The 21558-nt window shown below is 38.1% G+C and overlaps 1 protein-coding gene across 1 annotated transcript in view; it reads right to left on the bottom strand.

Moving 5' to 3' along the window:
- Positions 1 to 21558, bottom strand: part of LOC118753745 — a 92634-nt gene that overhangs the window by 36288 nt on the left and 34788 nt on the right. Inside the window, exon 3 of the mRNA XM_036488623.1 lies at positions 457 to 660. Within this exon, the coding sequence (XP_036344516.1) occupies positions 457 to 660 (204 nt within the window). The remainder of the gene's footprint in view (positions 1 to 456; positions 661 to 21558) is intronic.

Genomic DNA, 21558 nt, shown 5'->3' with positions numbered 1-21558 from the left:
GCCAATTAAATTTTAGTAGGTTAAAGTGCAATTTCAAGAAGCTAAAAAATCGCGTGGATTTTTAATAATTTGTTTGCCTGGCAGTATGTTCGCCAATTACTTTTATATGGAGGGAAATGCCTAGCACCGTCAGGGAAAAAAAAAATGAAAAATCACCACGATTTTTTAGTGTTTTAAAATTAGCAATTTAACCTACTAAAATTTAATAGGCTATAAAACTGTATAACTACCTGGTAGAATTGACAATTGTCGCACAAAAGACTTTTGTCTTTCGAAAGACTTTGGTGAGTTGAAAGACCACCGTTGACTTGAGGGTGTGCCTACATCCGGAACCTTCGTTCGGTGGTACAATATGTACTACATATATTCTGAAGCGGTCGAGACTCATATCAAGTAGTCGCCAATTTGCTTGGTACACAATCATTATGCACTGAAAAAAGATAAAACATCAAATACCTGGAAACTTGAACGGCAGTCCACCCATCAGAGGATCACCAGGGCCGAAACGTTGTGGTCCGAAGGCAAACGGATGAAAGCCTTGATGCCGTATCTTGGAGCGTGGCTCACGCGGTCCGTCCACAGTCACTTTGATCGCCTTATTGTAAGTGGCGACCTGTATGGGGTTAGTTGATATCACAATGCTCAAGTTGAAGCTTTTGCCTGCGAGAGAGAAGAAATTTGGAAAACTTTGAACTAATTAATTAAAAGCGTGGATAATATTACATAAATTATGCCCGAAATTGCATATTTCTAAAGAGGTAAGCATTCAAATTTACAGCACGCGAAATAACCGCCTAATGCTGCCATAAATTATATAACCGCACGTGGAGCACAGCCCGCCACGGCTCCCTCCATAGCTAAGCCACCTGATCCCAGCTTTAGCCTCTTTCGCGCTAAAATTTTAGTATACCCAGCGTTTATATTACAGTTTTGATTATATGTATGTACATACATATACATATATACGTTTAAGGACATTAGGGTGCATCACTCTCCAAACAACCAAATTGGTGCGGTTTTTCTATTGGAAAAAGAAAATGTATTATCTTATAAGACATCCGCTAAAATATTTCGAAAAAATATTAAAAATTTACGTTAGCTGACTAATTTTAAAATACCTCCGAAAGTCGAGTTTTTTTATAAATAAAATTTAAAAAATTTGTTTTCCAAAATATCACGCAGATAATACGTAGAAACGTTTAAGCTTAAAAGGTCTGCACAAAAATGTTTGTAAGACTCGAAACATGAGAAGTTGTCCACCGGCAAGTTTGGGTTCTTAAGGGTTAAGCATTTTATCAACGGAATAAAAATTATTAGATTTTTGCAGGTATTTTCAAATCGGTACAGCTAACGGAAATCTTAATATTTTTCCGAAATATTTTGGCGGAAGTCTTAAAATATAGCAAGTTTTATAATTCCGGTGGAAACCCACATTTTTTTGGTATTGCACCCTAAAGTACGGTTTCGCACACATATGTATCTAATATAGTAGCAACTACAAAATCGCCGCTATATTCTAAACAAAGCGTTTCGCATGCAAATTGCCTGCATTTGTTGCAAGTTGCGGTGAGTGTGCGAAACATATGTACAAATCTAGTTACATACATACATACATACATATGTACCTAAACATATAACTAGAATACTATCTACGCATTCAACAGAGCGTGGGCGCACTCGGTAGCATCATAACGCATTCATGTGCATGGCGCAACGCAATTATTTTATGAATTTATGGATTTTCTATTTTCACACACCCTCCGCCTCCTCCTCCGCTAGTGAATTTTGCAAAGCAACGCATACAGCTAATAACAGATTTGTAGTAGCTAGCACACTACCTTGGCGCTTGCAGCAGTTTGACGGCGCGCAATGAACTTGCAAAATCATTAAATTAACCCCAACATAAAACGCGAAAATATTCGCAAACCATCGTACCTACACGCAACCACCCGCATCCGGCCCCTTCTTTCCAAACTACATATTTACTGCCATACTGAAATGGAAACTGAAATTGCAAAGGAGACAATGTGGCAGCCATGCAATCGCATGCCCTCATTTGATGTGCTGCGTCCTGCGTGTTGTGCGTCCCCATCCACCCAGCTGCTACCGTTCACGCTGCTGCTGCTGTTGGTGATATAAAATTCTGAAATTTTTGCAAAAGAAAATGAAGACATAAAATTTTCAAATGTTCCAAAATTCCGCTGATTTCCCTTTTATTTGTGGCAATTTGTGGCGTGCACATACTAACACTAGTGCGAGCTATGCATTGGCAAACCAACAGTTGCAACCCTGCAGAGAAAACCTTAAAAATTAAAATACACCACTTCGCATTACTTTTCTGCCCATTTTTGAAAGAAGAATTTCCTTGGCAGAATTTACTCTGGATGAACTTGTAAGAATTCTTCTTGAAAGACGAACTAAGCATCTTATGAGAGATTGGACTCGCACACATAACCATGCATGCATGCAATGGAAGGCAATCCGAAGAGTGCAGTTGTTGTAGCCGTTGTATCGGCTACTGAACCTCGCTCGGGTCGGTTCATCCATCAACGTTGTCGCCGATTGGTTTGGCATCGACGTGAATATCCCGTTGCAGTCTGACCTCCGTCGTCCAGGTGGTGAATAAAGTTGCCGAGGATAAGACTCCTTGCAGTGAAGAAGCCAGAAAGCTCGTCGAGATAACCGTTTCCTTTCGAGCAGAAGTCATCAATTCCATTCCCAGACGCCATTATCGAACACTCGTCAGCATAAGAAACAATAGTAACTCCCCGATGAGTGCAGTCATATATATTGCCATGCTTTAGAAAGTTATGTATTATTGTAGTTGGCGATAGATAACTGCGGTCTTTTACTATGCTGCCTTCATTAATTTGTTGTCGCTCTATTAATTCAGTAACCGAAAAAAAATTTTAATATTAAGTCAACGTGAGCCTCTTCGCACCTTCGGTTATGTAATCCCCAAGTGTCTTTTACGTTTTTGGATCAGCGGATTACACCGTTCCAAAATGTGTAGTGCAAATTCCATACCCCATCTGCGAAATCTGCAACCATCGAACGAATTCGAAGCTTAGTCAGGTTATATAGTTTAGTTAGAACAACTGGGAAAATTCTTAAGTTATATAATATAAATAATAATGTTCCCACAACCATTGTGGCTGAGTGGTTAGAGGTGCGTACCTCCAATCCATAGAACCTGGATTCGATCCCTGGTCCCAGCAACATAAAAATTAGAACAAGTTTTTTCTTACAGCAGATTTGTTCGTTCGACAACTCTGATGATTATTCCAGTTACTTTCTGAGAATTGGTTTATTGTGGGTCACTTACCCGCATTAAAATTAGGTACTTCGCTGGACTCCAGACTGGGGCCAGAGGCCCAACAGCAAAAACTTGATTCAATGGTCCATTGCAATGATTCCAAGTTGAGAACTCAGCTGTAGGATGGAATTCTCTGCATCTCATCATAGTATCATTTTTAATCGTTTACCGACTCACTTTTTGGGTTACTAGGAAGGTTTCGCTGAGAAAAGTCTAGCCTCCCTGCATTTTCCCTCATTTAGTGCAGTTGCAAATATTACTATTGGGTATTATGTAATGAGGATACACCGCCAATACACACACAGAGTAAATCGCAATTGTCTTCTGTCGTAAATGTATGAACGAAAAATAAAACATCATGTGCTATCTCAGTATGCTGATTGGCTTAAGTGTGTTCCACTGCTGATAACAAGAAGATTAATGTTTTGATATTTTTGCGAGGAGCAAGCTTCTACAATCTAACCCAAAACCGTCAGTGTAAGACTTTAACCCAACTAAACCTCCTACCGTCAAAGTACCGTTTCTTATTCTGTCTTTTGTTTCGCCAATTCGCACAAAAACCTTGAAATTCTGAAACGCTTATGGAGCTTTGAGCCACCTTGCCGAGTTAAGGCATTTTTGACATATAGAAGGACAACAAGACAATGTTCGATGATGCCTGCTTTCCAGCGTTTTCTGAATATTACATTCGCTAGGGGAGTTTTCGAAGGCCAAACTGATTCGGTGCAAAGCTTCCATATATGATGTATTTGGGAACGAATTTTCTTATCCCTTTTCAAATCTGGTTTTGAGACAAACCGATTTCATTGTTGTGCAATCTTCAGTGTCGTTTTGTGTTCCAGCAACTTTCCTTTGGTTTCGAGCATACAAATTAGCATGGAAGTAGCTGGATCGCCATTAGGCTCCATCTACTCGTGTCTGAGCACCAAGTTTTGGTGCCTCAATCGTCTAGGAAACATATTCTCATTCGCGCAGAAGTCAACAAGTTTGGCGAATGTTTGCGGATAACAATCTATAGACCCTATCTGAGCAATATTTGGAAAGGAATTTGTTCAGCGCAAGGAGTGGCTTCTGAACCCAGAAGAGTGTATCAATAATCTGCCTTAATAAATGTTCCGAGGTCGAAGATCCGTTGATCCTGCTGATTAGATTGTTACAACTTTGTATGTAGTTAACTTTAGCCTCTGGGTGCTCTGGGTATCGCAGTATAGGGGAGATAAGTTACATGCTGCCAGTCTGTCAGTTCTCTTTTGAAAACATCCAGCCCGGAGCCCCGCAATTACATTATTCGACTCTAGAGCCATCGAAGCATCGCAGGGTATAATAGTCGTTGCGATTAATCGCCCAACATTACTCTACCATATCGGCTATCGCGATTGCGAGAACAGTGGGAGTGAAGTTCCACCTTTTCACAACTTTCGAATGAAATACGCAACAGAGCAAAATCTCTATTTCCCAAGACGACGCTGTGTTAAATTCTCCAATATCTTACACTGATAAGAAAACTGACGCCAGCTAATCATTGTTCTAAATACTCTAAAATCACGCCAGTTTGGTACTGGTCGATTTTTCTAAAGGGCAACAATTGCTCACCAACCCCCGCAATACACACCGGCGTACACACGGTTTTATTGCCGCTCGCCATTAACGCCGCGTTGCGATTCCAATTGTAATGCCGGAAATGCTGAAGTGTGACTAAGGAATTCACAACCTAGCACACACACACTTCTACCTATCCGCAAACATACATACATACATTTATGCATAACCATTTAGCAATAAGTATAGACGCACTGGCATATTCGCAGCTCCACAATTCGCATAGATCCAACAACGCAGACATATTTATACCATAAATTTGCAAATAAGTATATACATATATAGTTAGTTATGCTTTTAGTATCGTTGCATTTGAACGTATGTACGTACATATAGCTTCACTCCTCTTCCAAAAATCACAGTGTGTTTTTGCCTTCACATATATGAATCTAAAAAATTCATAAACTGCAGTTCATCTTTGCTACGCGTTACCAACCGTTCTCATAGCAACCATCCCTTCGGCGCTTGCCACTCGGCAATGTACGGCGCGATGTGGGAATTTCACTTACTTATTGTTTCATTTCAAATCTCGATATGTCTGACTGGTTTGTTATTTATGCATGGCACTAACTTTATTACTAGCCGGTAGAAGTCTTTCTGGGTGTTATAAGGATTCAGATTCATTTAATTTTTCTTTTGGAGAAAGTTTATTTTAGTGTGTCGAAACCATGTCAAAGTATAATGGAATTACCTAAAGATTTTGATATATTCTAATCGACTTCCGTAGTCAGTCAGTCTCTTAGCAGAAGCCCCCAACATTTACAGGCAAAGCATTTCAGTCTACGTAGTCACCACTGAGGATAAGGTAGCTTGGGCTACTAGATCCTTACAACCCTTTAAATCCTCGGTGGGTTCGGTTGGCACAATGAAGAATAACTGACTGGCTAACGACTATTTACAGCGCTTATCTCCTCCTTAGCTAAATATGTATATATCAAAGCCACGGAGGGGGTAAGAGTTGTATTAATTCCTGAATCAGTGAAGAGAGTCTAAAACACTGCCAAATATTTCCAACCCCCCAGCCACTCTTAGATTCTTCTCAAGGTGATGAAAAATTACTGAGTCTACAGATCACTTCCGAAAATTTCGGCAAGGCTCAACTTGCTTACCGCAAAGGTAGATCCCTGCACGTGGTTGTTGGGAGTGTTGAGCTAGTATTTTATCAGTAGACATTTGCGATGGCAATCTTTCTGAACAGAGACATTCCTGGACTGTATACTTATGGAAAGTGAAAAGTACTAAATGCGTTCTTCGACTTAGGGTATTTTGGAGGCTCTGAACAAGTTGCAAGGGCCTTCTACCGTTCTGAATAGAGTTGATGTGATTAAAGAAACTGTGATTATAAGCTCACGGGAATTGATGTCGTCTGCAACTTTGAAATCCGTTTTCCGATAGAGTTGACTGGGAACATAATATCATCCTATACAATAACGAAATCGCGATCTTCACAGATGTAGACCAAATGGACATTGGAAGAGGTGTCTTATCTCATAAATTAGCTTTGAGAAACCTCTACAGGCACCTAGATTACCACCGCGTCTTCCAGGCTGAGATAAATGCAATTGACATGGCTGCAAATCTGGCGGGCTTGATCGGCCTGGCTCCATCTAACTCGGTATGCATTCAGGGAAACCCAAGATCCTTACAAGCACTTCGGCAAAACACAGTGATGTTCCGTCAAACGAGTGAGCATGGAAAGGATCTAAAATAGCATTAAGGAAAATGGTTGAGATCTTAAAACCTGCCCTACCATTCCTGTATTCACAAGTTAAGAAGATTACCAGAGCAGTTAAGAATAGCAGGTGTACACTCTGACCACTGTTTGTTGTATGAAAAACACAAAGTTTTACTTTTCTCTTTGTTCTCCGAAATCTCCAAAGGCCAAATGAAAGCCTATACAGCTAAGTAAAAATTACACTAAAAATTCTGCTAGGATATAGTTCAAAAATATCCATAAGTCATTTTATGAACCTAGCTTTTTCTGCACGGCACGCTGTGTGATTCAATAGCTCGCCCGAGAAAGCTAGTTATATTTGTGCATGAGCGTATTTACCGTTTATTCAGTAGTAGGCCCTAATGCCCAAACCACCTCTCAACAAAAAAACTTGATGGAAGTAACGGCTGTATAGGTATTTAGACGGTAGCGTTTGGGGTTTGCGTTACAACGAATCCGGTATACAACGAATTTCACCAGACATTTCAGCATAGAGGGCTATTTAGTATGGTCATTGAATAACTCAGTGAGGGGGCCTTGAATCATCACATACGACATCGTATTACTCGTCAGGTAAAAACACATTTTTCGGATTATCACATACGTGAACGTACTCTTTATTCCATTCAGCTTATACGACTGACATATCACGTAATTTTCTTTCGTGTGGTTTTCGGTCCCTGAACGGATGTTACGATTCGAGCCCAGTATGTCTTCATGTATTCATAAAAAATATTTATTGGGTCAAAAAGTAGTGGGTACGCACTGTGATCAATAGTAAGCAACTATTACCATCCGCTAAAAGATCGGGAAGCATTGCGCGGAGGATATATCAGACTAGGCCGAGCATACTTTGAATTGCCATCAAATTATAACTTAAGAAAGTTTTAATATATGGCAGTTGAGAATTGCATGTGCAAAAATTTCAGCCAATCCTTTTTTACACTTGTACGGGAGCGACCTCTTAGACTTTCGAGTTTAGAATTTACGATTCCACCGTGGAGTTAGACAGAGTGCCCCCGTTCAGAAAGCTAAGCCTACACGACTCACAGCAAGGTGTTTGCCCCATTCAGGACCCTGAAGCTTTGCCTTGCAGCAAACAAGTCCTGGCAATGGGAGCACACTATAAGACAAACCCGCGGTCTGACCTAACCTTGAACTTAAAACGGCTCTCGGATAAGGGAGCTAAAAAATTTATCAAAACCTTATCTATGTAAAGTAACAATTAATGTTTATGACAAAATTTTCAGATTATGTAACATATATTTAAATAACTTTCAACTTTATCGACTACGCAACCACATTTCACGAACATCTCTAAAGTAATAATATTAAATTAAACGAACCCTAAAATGTACACATTAAGCGCGACATTGACCAAAGACAAGAAGACCTAACAGCGACCGAACCAACTAAACAAAAAACACAAAACCACCAGCACCGAACAAATGAGCATAAACGAAGCAAGAAACCAAACGACAAGAACAACACCAAAATTGAAATGAAATGAAATGAAACTTTTTTAATTATACAACGCTAAAGACAACTGTCGACGACGACAGGGAGTGCGTAACAAACAAAGTAATGGAATAAAGAGAACGAATGGAAGAAGAGAACGTGGGTGGTTGGAGGCCCACATCGGCAGCGCAAGCAAGCGAATGAAACGAAATTCGCAAATAAATCTGTCGCCATTTTTAAGCCAAGACATTAAAGCGTAAACAAGGCATGAAGAAGAAGAAGAATGTATGCATGCATACCTACAAATACTGACACTCAAATGAGCGCCTGCAAAGTAAATGAGTAGCAGGCTGGCCACAGCGCCCAAAAGGCGGCAAAGAACTTTCGCTAATAAGACTACAGGTCTTTGTACAAGATGAATGGAGTAGGGGCGGAATTAAAACAAATGAAGGCGAAAGCAAAGTGACAAAATGCATAAAAGCAGTGTTAAATAAATGTGTGTAAGCGTAGATGGCTATGCGCGGCATGCCGAGGGCGGGGTCGGGAGGGGGGATGAAGTACCTCAGCCAGGTCAGGTTGGCAGACAGACATTCATTTGAACAAAGCGCAAATTATCACCACTTTGCCAAGGCGACAACAACAATTAAAGTGCCAACAACAGTTAAATAGATGGTAATGCCGCAACAACAACAACAACAACAACAACAGCAACAACAATGTCTTGGCATCAACGAGAACAGAAATAATTATTTCCATTTAAGAGTTTTAAAACAAAGTTTAAGCATTTGATATGTGCGCGCGAAGCTTTAGCTAAATAAAATGAAAATTAATGTTTGCCCGCATTGGGGTGCCAGTAGGCCTCTGCTGTTCTCTTCTACTTTGTGCTAACATCGCCGCTCTCGGTAGTTGGTAGGCAATTTGCAACGCATTGTTTTTCAACAACCTGATTTTGCCTCAGCACCAAAATGAGCTCTTCTTCTTCTTCTTCTCATTATTGTTGTTTGTTTTAGTGGGTAGCTCATGTAATTTGACATTAAACAAGTCTGAGACTGACAACAAAATGACATTTTAAATGTACAAAGAAGCAGTAAGGTTACAAAGAAAGTTGGCACGCTTGTGGGTGCTGTTGATCAACTGGCTTCCGGCCTCCGGCCTCCTGTAGTACACTTCACCTGTTGTTAATGACTGGAAATACATAGGTGTTGGAAGTTTCGAGTCAATTGCATTTGCCGGTATCTCACACAAAGGAGTTTCGAAATTTTTTGACACTTTGAAGCAAATCAGCCAGCATTCACCACTGAATTGTATCTACACTCTGACCTTGCCTCTTCATCTATTGTACATACATTCTGTGTTGCCATAACTCAAGAATCATTTTCTCTCAGCGCAGATTGTTTATGAAAAGTTGAAATTTGCAAATGCTGTTGTTCACGCCTGCTATTGTATTTGACAGTTTTGACACCCACTCGTAGCAACTCATTTGTTGCATTCGTTTGAAAGTGAGACGGGGTGTGGTAGTCTCCCAAATGAATGTTGCAATGGCGTAATTAATGGTGAAATTATTATTGGAAAATACTCTAAAGGAGAATTTCAACTAAAAGGGCAAGTAGGGCATCAATGAGTATACATAGTTGCCTGAAAATATTGGATGCTAACGTTAAGGAATTATATCTTACTTGTAAAATTTATAGGGGTGCGTTCACACAGAAAACCGTTGGGACGGAACAAGTGCTTCTTGAATGTATGTTATTAATTTAGCAAAAACTTGCTAGGAAAAGTTTAAGGATTACACTTTGTTATCGATTTTTTTATCGATTTTCTAAACGATTTTAGTTGTCGATTATTTAGCAGTTTTGTTGTCGATGTTTTTATCGATTTTCTAACCGATTTTGCTACCAATTATGCCATTAATTTAACAAAAACTTGCCAGCAAAAGTTTAAGGATAACACTTTGTTATCGATTTTTTATCGATATTTTTATCGATTTTGTTATCGAATTTGTTATAGATTTTGTTATCGGTATTTTTATCGATTTTTGTCATCGATTATTTATCGATTTTGCTATCGATATTTTTTTAGATTTTCTAATCGATTTTGCTACCAACATTAATATCGATTTTGCTATCGAAATTTTTATTGAATCGATTTTGTTGTCGGTATTTTATCGATTTTATTATCGATTATTTATCGATTTTGTTATAGATTTTGTATCGATTGCTTATCGATTTTTATAGATTATTTACCGATTTTGTTATCGACCATTTATCGATTTTGAGCAGATGTATGTATATGGCCCAGGCGCACTTACTTTTTTTTACATATTCTTTGACAGTTTTTTTTAGTATTGATTTTGCGGATATCGAATAACCCGGATTTTTGCTATCGAATGAACCGGGTTATTCACAAATAGTCACAATTCAATGAAGGATATTGGCAACGGATCGGTGGTTCTTGCATTATATTTATCTGCAGCTCTGGTGTCACCGGGTATACCACACATCACTTTCTGCTGGGTTTCCGGAGATACCGAGTACCAACGTTGGCATAAACTAACAAGCTTTATTCGCAGAAGTTGTTCAGATAAAGGCGGGGATCAAATAATTCATCACTTTCTTTACGCATATCCAAGTTTCCGGCTAAAACTAATCAAGCATGGATGTTTCGGGCATAGAAAGAAACAAAGATGCAGGCATATATGACAGAAACAACACAGAAAGGTTCTTATCCTTTATATAAAATAGATCCGTTCATCATCAGAGAAGCGCTTAAGAGAGAAGAAAGAACAAATATACAAACAGCACTGGAACCAAGTTTTTGGGCAAGTTCCGAAAGCGTCAAACTATTCTTATATAACTATTCAACAAGAAACGCGGCCCCGGCATTCATGCCAACTACCGTGGGATCAGCTTTCTAAGCATTGGTTACAAGGTCTCATCGAGCGTATTGTGTGAAAGACTGAAGTCTTCTGTCAACGAAAAGATTGGGCTTATATGTGTGGCTTTAGACCAGGTCCAGATTCACCATAGACCAGGTGTGCACAATACGCCAAATCTTGGAAAAGAACCGCGAGAAAGGATCGATACTCACCACATATTTGTTGACTTCAAAGTCGCTTTTTATAGTACTAAAAGGAGTTGCCTCTAGCCGCGATGTCTGAATTTGGCACCTCTCGAAACTGTAAAATTACATTGAGCAATATCACCAGATCCATCAGAATTGGGAAGGACCTCTCCGAGCTGTTTGATACCAAACGAAAAGAAAATAATAATAGCCGCAGGACTGAACCGCTCAGGAACAATACTTAGTACATATGAGCGTGCAATTGCTGACGTATGCCGAAGACATCAACATCATCGTGGAAAGGGATTACAACAGAATGAGGTATACATTCTCACACGAATTCTTACACATCACTATCTAATTGGCGTGAGCGCTTTAAGATTGGAAGTGAGGGCGCCAGACCACTGCAGTAGAGTGCACAGCACCTTATCCGCCACTGCCCAGCACCTAGCAAACGACAACTGCAGGCGCTCGGAAAACATTCAAATACCTTGCAGCGTTAGCGGAAATCAACATAAGAGCAATATCGAATTTCATTACGTTAACGAAATGGTTTGACCCTGAGTAAACGTCGCATCTCTCTCTAGCCATCCCATCTAAGCCTAACCAAATGGTAATCTTATTAATTACCTTTATGAACAAAATAAGAATCTTCGAAGCGAAGACAAGCAGAACTATCATGGGTTACAATTATTTAGCCCAGAGCCAAAGCACATACACCCGTTGTCACCAAACAATCTGCTGGATTTCTTGAGGGATTCAGGGCTCTTTGTAAGGAGTAAGAAAGCGCGGTCGATCTTCTGATTGCACTGCACACATCAAAAAATATCCATCTGTCTATCTTTATCTTGAAAAAGTGTACTGCATATTATGTGTAAATGCGGGTAAACTTCAAACCAAAAATTCTTTGAATGAATAACTTAAATTTCAATTTACTGTTCATGTTTAAGATTTGCTGCCATTAAACCTTTGACTGAAGGTAGCGGAAGTCACCAAAAAATGGGGATACGATTTATGATTATTAAACCATTCCCCTCCGTCGGGAAAGAAGCAAAAATATAAATATTAAAGCGCATGCAGCTGCTGTAGAAAAGCCAGCTAAAGCAATTGTAGATACATACATATGTATGTATGAATATATAAACAATGCAAAAAGAACAAGAAACGGCGACAAATAATTCATAAATACAGCCGAGGATGAAGAACAAAGAAAACTCATAATTCCCAAAGCAAAGGCGAATTCAAGCTCACTTCTGTTTATTTAAGTACATATATGTACGTATTTATACACATCTATGCTGTTATGTATATGTATGACTACGGTGACCATCCGTCTTGCTTTATACGGGACAGTCCTCTTTTTTGCCTCATTGTTCTGGTAATTTATTTATTTTATACGGGACGCCAAATGTTCTGTATTTCTTTTAGCGTCCTGTATTTGTCCCGTGTTCGGTGTTCCGACGCCTTACAGCTCATTAAAATGGCATGCCTTTGACCGAGTTTTAAGTGAACTTGTTATATAATCGTAATTTTCTTTTCTTTTTCTAATCTGAACGCCTGTGATTCGAATCGACGAGTACATACAGACTATTTTTCCCTAGCTTATTTAATTTTTATTATTTATTTTATGAAATTAAAGCTCTTTTCCTAACAAAAATCGAGTAATACCAAATTTCTTACTTAGTGCAAAAAACTATTAAAATTAATTATGGAATGTTTCACCAAAATTTCAAACTTTTCAATTAGAACATATAGAAAAAAAATGGTTTGCAGTTTTGTAACTCATTAAAATTTAGTTCAATAAATTGCGAGTAGAAAATGTTGTATAAAAAAAATGCATCACACCGTCAATAAAAGAAAAATGACAAAAATTAGTGGTAAGCCTTACCGACTTAAAATTGCACTTCATTATTTTAACATTTAACGAATATTTTTTAAGAAATTTTACGGGGTTAAAATCTGAAGAAAATTATCCTACAAATTTGTAATGTTACTATAAGGATTCTACTTCAGGGAAAATAGTGTGGAAAAAATTGAAAAATAATTTTTTTCCCGTATTAGGCTTTCATAAATATGGCCACCGTATTTATGACAATACAGTACAGACACATTAATATGTAGTAAATGCAATGTACACAACCAACATTTGGCGGGTATAGTGCGATAACATTTGTAACTCCAAAAAGTCGCGAAGCGCTTTCTAAGTATGTACGAATGTATAGTCAGCATAGCTCTTTCTTTCAAGAGCACAGCAGTGTTTTGAGTTTTGCCATAAAAACCTCGAACTTTACTATATTTGTGTTCTTTTCATACCTCTCCGCAACTTGAATCGACTGTTTCGGAATGGCGGATGTGCCCCAAGCAATAAATGAGTCTTTGAATGTTTAAACGCCTTGCCGTATGCAATGCATTTGTACATACATATATATCAGTTTTAAATTTGTTACCAAATATTGCACGCATAATTTATGGGTTAAAACTGAAACATTTTTCCCGCACACTCCAAACACCCATACACATTTGCGCACATATGAAGAAACATACATACCTATGTACGTATTTTTCAAGCTGCAACCCTTTCATTGAAAAAATGTTTTATGACTTGCATGTAAATTTCCAACAACTGCGACAATAGTAGCCTTTAAGCTGAAATTAATTAATGCGACTTTGTTCTTAGCCAAATATCCTAAGACAAGTAATTAATAAGCGAGCATAACCAAACAGAAGCTATAGCTACGTTTGTGCATATTTACACAAGAGCCTCGAGCGCCAATCAGCTACAAGGGAGCGCATACAATGCACAGGGGCCGTGGAGCTAAAGCAATATGGCGCAAGGATATACTATAATGCAATAGATTTGAAGCACACGCGATTATTTACATATACACATGCATTATCTACGGACGACATACATATGTATATGTATAGATATGTATGTAAAATGTATTAGTATGCAAACAAACATATAAGACAACAAGAAGTTATGCGTACGATATGGAAGTTATGTACAAATTTACGTACATATAGAGAAAGGATAAGCATCGAAAGCAATAACTGGACCAACATGATCCTGTGTCAATATGCATATATATTTATATCAATGGAAGTAAGTATGTGCATATACACCATGCATACATATACAATACCTACCCTGCAAGAAAAAAAATAAAAATAAATTTTGTCTTCAGAGCAAAGACTCGTCAAAGGACGTCATTTTACTAAGCACGTAGCATTCACCGACATCTAGCACCATCGGGCAGCCTCATTTATCATTCGTTCGTAATTGGCCTTCATTTCCTCAAATTCGAAGTTACTCGTCTCTTATAGTAACTTCTCAGTGAGAGCACTCCTCTACAAACCGATATATGGAAGCAATAAGACACACTCGTGAATCCGCATGGCATTAATACGCCACAATTTGATTCAACATTTCAAATAGGTGGGAACCCTGTACAAAAAAATTCAAAATGTAAGTCAGAGTCATAAGCAATCCATGTGTCAAATTTCATCTAAATCCCTTTAGCCGTTTCTGAGTGAAGAGAGTGATCGCATAATGTCGGTTTTTTATTTCATAAAATTTCAAATCTCCCTACAGGCCAAGCTCTTTAATTTGAATCTCATTTTTTTAGTTCGAAAGAACGGTGCAGATTTGAATGCCTTGACAAAAAATATCTGCAATCTGCTTTTCGAATAGGTGGCAACCCCAATCAAAAATATGTTCAAATTAATGTTTTTTTAAAACTCTTTTGTTTAGCGCTCATATTCAAAATTTCATAAAACTTGTGTAAAGGTTAATTAAACTCGACTTTTAAAACAGGTGGCAACCCTATCAAATAGTATTTTCAAACTAACATTTTCTTTAATCTCTTAAGTTTGACATTGTGATACACATTTCTATTAACTGATGGATTAAGCTGACTTTGATATTTCATACAACTTGTGTATAATTTAATTGAATTCGACTTTTCAAACATATGGCAACCCTCTTTAAAACTCTTTCGTCTGACACCCATACTGTGCTGCATATTTCAATGACCTAATTTACTTAATTCAAGTTGAATTTGATTTTTTAAACAAGGTGCACCCCTGCTAAATGTAGTGATGAAAAGAAGCCTTTTAAAACTATTTCGATCCATATGTATATTGTTATATTTAAATTAACTTATCAAATAAGTTCAATTTAATTTTTTAACAGGTGGAAACTCTTTTAAATAAATGGCACATCCAGAGGCCAAGTCCTTTAATTTAAAACCTCATTTTCGATAAGTGAGCGAACGCTGCATATCTGCTGACCTGGACAAATATAGATTTTCCGCACACTAGGAGCCGCCGTCGAAGAATTAGTTGGATTTCGGCGAGCCCGAACGAAGAACTCATGCGATGAAGAATGTCACGTCGTTACAAGAACAAAATAGCCGCCTGAAGAACCATACTGCAACCTTGCCAACTCAAACTTCCTATATCCATGAAAGCTGAAAACAGAACCGAGACGTATATTCCGAAATCTAAAGAGAGAAGCCGAAAACGTGAATACGAAGGGCTTTAAGTTCTGACCAATAGGAAGAATACCAGAAAATTTTTATCATCAAACTGGGCAGCTTACGGATGGTTTCAAAGCTGGACCGTACTCCTCCCAAAACTACCACGAGCACCTAGTGACCTACATATATTCTAATTATGGAGGAGCCACTTTCCCACCCTGTATAATGGTAACAGCCCTGACACCACTAGCGAAGATGAATCCCAATTCGCAGTAGGGAATCATTGTACCGCCAACCGATTGTGACGAGATACAAACAACAAATTCGAACCTGACAAAAGCATAACTGACCGTTGGAATCTAAGCGTGCTTTGTCAAATACATAGGAAGGGCGACCCTGACATATGCACGAATCTTAAAGCTTCACAAGGACTTCGACAAAGCGCAGCGAATTAAACTAACTACTACGGCTTCAACAGCTAGGCGATGCCATTCCTCTGGTGGTAATAGAGAATGAGGAAGGCCTTCTCTGCGCTGGTAAGAACAGTTGAAAAGATCGTCTGTCCTATTATGTTGAAACACCAATCAAGGAGAAAAAGAAGTCAAATGTGGCATGACTCGCACATAACTCAACACGAGATGACCAGGGTCAACAAAACGCTGTGATGGGAAAAAATTGCTTTCATTCAACTTTCGTCTAAGTAAATTCTGGGTGGTATTGAAATTTCAGAGCACTATAAAAGAATCTAAAAGATTTTAAATTCATTTGAGCTGCTCCAACTGAATACTATTAGTGGAATTTCCTGCTGTGTTATGTATACATACAAGTTGGCCGTTTGACGCCGCAAGTTATATAGTGTATACTTTGACATATGTATTGTACGTACTTACATATTAGAATGTCCGTAGTACTTATATACGCAAATAGTGTATATAATAGTACTGTATACGCAAATAGTGTATAAGCGTATCTATAATTTGAGTACGATGTTTCCATAAGCAGCACTGATTATGGCGCATTAATATCAATCCCAACATTAATGTCTGTACATAAATGCATACGTACATTCGAAACTGGAATATATATAGCTTTTAAGTCACGCACTCATGCATTTGGCCTTTAAGTAATATACTTAAAGTAAGGTTTATAACAAACCTATTTTGGTTAAATAAAATCGAAATGGAAATTATTCCCAATCATACATCGCATGTACCACATTGAACTGTTCCACGTCAGAGTCCAAGATCTTTGGCCTACGGATCGCTTCTTTCACTTCTATTTTTACACGCAGAAGCCGAAAAATTATTTAGCAACTCATTCGAATGCTTTTGCTTAAGCGAGTTTTACATTATTTTGCTATTGCGATTTTCGGCAAGTATCTATGCAGCATTGTTTTAACTTATGACAGGAATTAAAAAGATCACGCGCAAAAACTAAACATAGATTGCTGTTAAAGATAAATAGGTTGCTTTAAATTTTCCAAAATCGGTAGCGACTAAATCGAAATGCTTAGATAAGGTAGAAAATCATTATATATATATATATATATATATATGCACCTACATATGTACATCAGATGTCGAAGGTCAACAAAGTATGGTTCGTTCTTCAGCTGGCAAGATCAAATAAGAGCAATTATGATGTAATGTGGAACGATTTTCCGCCATCCCTTGTCAAATTTGGTTTGGAGACAAACCGGTTTCGGCGTTGTGCCATCTTCAGTGTCATTTTTCGTTCTCAGAATATAATATATAATAATATAATATATATATAATCCAAACCAAATTTGACAAGGGATGACGGAAAATCGTTCCACATTACATCACACTCCTACCCTGTCGGAAACACCAAGAACGAAAATGAGAAGAGCAAATATATTTCCGGAGACTATTAAAAGAAATGAGTTGTACCAAAAATACAAAATCGGGGAGCCTTCCTTCCATAAGTTGTACACCTCTGATATCAAATAAATAACCAGTTATTGAATCAAACCACATTAAAATTTGGAATATTAATCAACGGTCAATATTTAGCACCGTTTTTTCCACTAAGAATTGTTGATACATGCATATATACAGTGGAGAAAATATAAATATGGAAGCAACATTTAAGCATTCTTTGACTATTTTCCTTTCATTTATTTAATATGTATTATTTTTTTGTTAAAGTGTAGCTCGTTATCTAACAAAACCCATGTAAGTCAAATATCAAACTCTGTACAAAAATTAGCAAGATTTGACAAAATTTCATTAAATTATTGATCTTTCTGATTAGATTTTTTAGAAATATTCTAAGTATGCAGTTTTGTAGTCTATTCAGGTATAGTAAAACAAAGTTTGAAGTAGCTAGGGCTTACCATTAATTTTAGGCTATTGGCATTGAGTCGAGAATTTCAGAAGATCAATTTGGATTTAGTACAAGCTGTAGATCTGGCCAAAGGCAAAAGTACATGTTTGATGCCCCCTATAGTAAAGAGCTATGTACGCCACTGGCTTAGTAACTAAGCTCTCTAGAGCCATAGAGTTAGCGGGGCTAATGTGTCATTAGCTCGCTCATCTCTACGCTGCAGCGTTGGTTGATTTATGCGGGGGTATATCTATAAGGGCCTCAACTTGCGTACATACATACATCAAGTGTGGGTCTGCCGAAAGCGCCCTTCACACGTTCGCGAAGTTGATAGAGGAAGATTTCATAGATAAAGACTTTTCGTCATATACTTAGTTAAGCTTTGGGTCGAAACCGTCTAAATAAGACTTATACCCTTAGCTCGCTATAAATCCTAGTAAGATGAAACTCGTCCTGTACTCTTGGAAGTTTAAACCACTCCACGTGACTCGTCCCTCTATTGATGGCATTTGCTTGGCGCTTTCCGACAGAATCAAGTTTTTGTGCTTGATTGTAGATAAGAAGCTGTCGTGGAAGCTTTGCATTGCAAAAAATGCATCATTAGGAGGTAAGTCCCTGCTATATGACGCCATAGTGAAGCCCACAATGTTTTATGGAGTCCTCGTCGGGTGGAAGGAAATAGACAAGACTAAACTAGTAAGAAAGCTGAATCGGAACCAACATGGCACACTCATTGGAATTGGTGGGTCACTTAGGAGCACTCCCATTCTAGCTCTTGACGTTATTATTTACAAAGCTCGCACCGACGTTGTATGTACGCTTGCAGACTCCGACCTCATCCCTGATAACACGAATTATCCGGGGCAACTCTACCACCAATAATATTTTTTTTAACTCACATCCCTTCTAGGAATCAGTGGTTTGGATGCAATAGTTGAAGGAAGCACTGGTGAATTTAAACATAGTTGAAAGGAAGCTTTAAACAAGAGTTGGCGAGCGGTATTTTACAGAGTACTCTCCATCACTCTTAAATATGGCACTCAAAATCACTGTTGTGTTTTTCAGGTAGAGGTAGCTGCCATTAAGAAAGTTTTCGATTACCTGCTTATTTGGGCAATGTCAGCAAGGAAGTTTTAGACGAGTCTACTATGCCAGCCAGGTGGAAATCAGGGCCTTAAGCTCGACCACGATGTACTCATAGCTAAATAGCGATTGACCGGCCTCTCTTTTGGTTGCGTCTAATTTTTTTAAATCAATATTTCAGGAAGCTGCGTGGCGAATTAGCTGGCCAGGCGAGGCACCCTCGAGTAGGCCACACCGATAAAAGAAGGAAAAGTGACAGTAGTTTCGACTGCATGTAAGCTACTTTTGGATAGATGGGAGAAAAAATTGCGAAACTGCAGTGGTTTTCTGACCGAGGGTGAGACAGAGGAAATAAGGGAATCCATTATTCTAAATACCGAGCACATCACTGCTGTAGCTGCTTGGAGAATAACTGGGAGAAATTATCTCAGCACTTCCTCTTAATTGCCTGCTTTTGCAAGACTGCGGTCTAAACAGCTGGGCTGTGGCCAATTAACCCGGTTCCGACATTTGTAGCCTGCGAACTCAGTTCTTGGCTTACTGCGTCGCACGTAGAGAGGCACTCGGCAAGAAACATCAATACATATATCAAAATTGTAGAAAATACTAAAATGTTCATTAAGTTGTGCGGTTTTTGCAGTAAAAAATAACAGATGGATTTCTACAGATAAACGTTTACAAGAAAATAGTAGCGCCTGAGAACCAATGCGTTAAGTTTCAGTTTAAGTAGCATACGGAAAATCTCATTAGACGAATGTTCTTTAAGGTGTGAAACATATATTTAAAACTGATTTAAAAACAAACTATAGTCTCGCCAATCTATTGATTCAACTGCCACCGTCTGATTATTTGCACGTTATCTAAATCATAAACAATTGTATTTTATTTTACACAATAACTTGGTCAAATTGATTTTCCATACAAGCGAATAGACGCAGGACGCAACGTACAACAGCAGCGAAGGCGTTGACAACGCGTCTGTTTAACACTTGGAAATCAAACTGGGAGGAAATTAAATTTTCGCCAAAGTCAAAAATTACAATGAGGCAATAAACACGACAAAACGCACTGCGCCCCGCCAACATTCTACAAACGCTTCATGCACAGCTCGCCCGGCGTTGCGGAGCACACCAGCCCGGAGACACCACAACAACGCGTATGCCACCGACAATGCCGCCAACAGGCAACAAACAATGGCGCAATGACAAACAGTCAGATAGTCAGATGCAGAAAAACGAAGGCCTCAGGCGGAGGGAGTTAAATACATACACATACATATATAAGTTGAAAGCTGTTGTACAGGGAAGCAGCAGCAGAGAAAAAAATATAAAGAAGGAAACGACGTTTATTAAAACGGAAACTCGAGAAAGTGCCACACAAATACATAGCATACATAGTACATATGTATGTATGTATATCTGAAAATCTCCTAGCGAGATGTGCCACAGCGTACTGCTAAAACGGAGGAAAAGTAGCGAGTGCAAATAAAAGTTAAGAAATACTTAAACAAAACAATGTCCTAAGGCGTTAAAATTAACAACAAAATCAACAGTGTGTGCCAATAAAAACAACAGCAATAGCAACAAAAACAACCGAAAATGATAATAATGACAAACTGAACAACAGCAGCTTGGGAGAAATCAAGACACTACCTTGGAGGCGTTAAAAATGAAGGGAAAGCAAAAGTGCTTGCGCAGGCGAAGACATTTTTTCTAACTTCGTTGTGGCAATGAAAAGGAAAAAGCAACAAATACATACTTATATTATGGCTAGACGCAGATAATCATGATAGCTGCAACAACAAAGGCAAAATGAGCAGTAACTGGCCAAGTAGCCGTGAAATGGCGATAAGGATAATGACGACGTGGCTGGGTGTAGCCGCCATTCAGACACAGCAAGAGCACATTTTTACAAACAAAAAAAAACGCTATGAAAAAATGCAGTAGCTTAAAGATGTAGTGGTAATGACATCGTCCATATGCTGACTATGGATCGAAGCGACAGTCAGAGAAAATGATTAATAAAAAAATTATATTCTAATATTTGTTGTAGGTGTTTTCTGCATTCCCATTCGCTGTAGAAGCTAAAAGGACGTACAAATTTACTGATTTTTGGGGTTCTATTGTTAATTGGGACCAGGGACCGAACATAACAGTTATTGATGAAAACTGTCATGGAAAAATTCACTATGAAGGAAATGTTCTACAACTAAGTGAAACATACCAATCGATTTCGTTTTGCACCGAGACTCAAATTTGAAAATAAATTTTTATTTGCAATTTTTATGAAAAATTTAAAAAAAATAACAATTATATTTGATTTTTATATTATAAATCCAAAATAACAATTATTTTTGATTTTTATATTATATGGCTTAGATAACAGTTATTGAAGAGTTTTATTTATAAAGGTCATTAATAAAAATCAGTCAGTGACTTTTACTTTTAAAAGTCATTAATATAAATCAGTGACCGACTTTTAATTTTTAAATCAATCGTATA

The sequence above is a fragment of the Rhagoletis pomonella genome, unplaced genomic scaffold (assembly GCF_013731165.1).
Source record: "Rhagoletis pomonella isolate Grant_MI unplaced genomic scaffold, Rhpom_1.0 Rhpom_scaffold_00002, whole genome shotgun sequence".
NCBI classification, from domain to species: domain Eukaryota; kingdom Metazoa; phylum Arthropoda; class Insecta; order Diptera; family Tephritidae; genus Rhagoletis; species Rhagoletis pomonella.
This window is presented reverse-complemented; position numbering and strand designations above follow the sequence as displayed.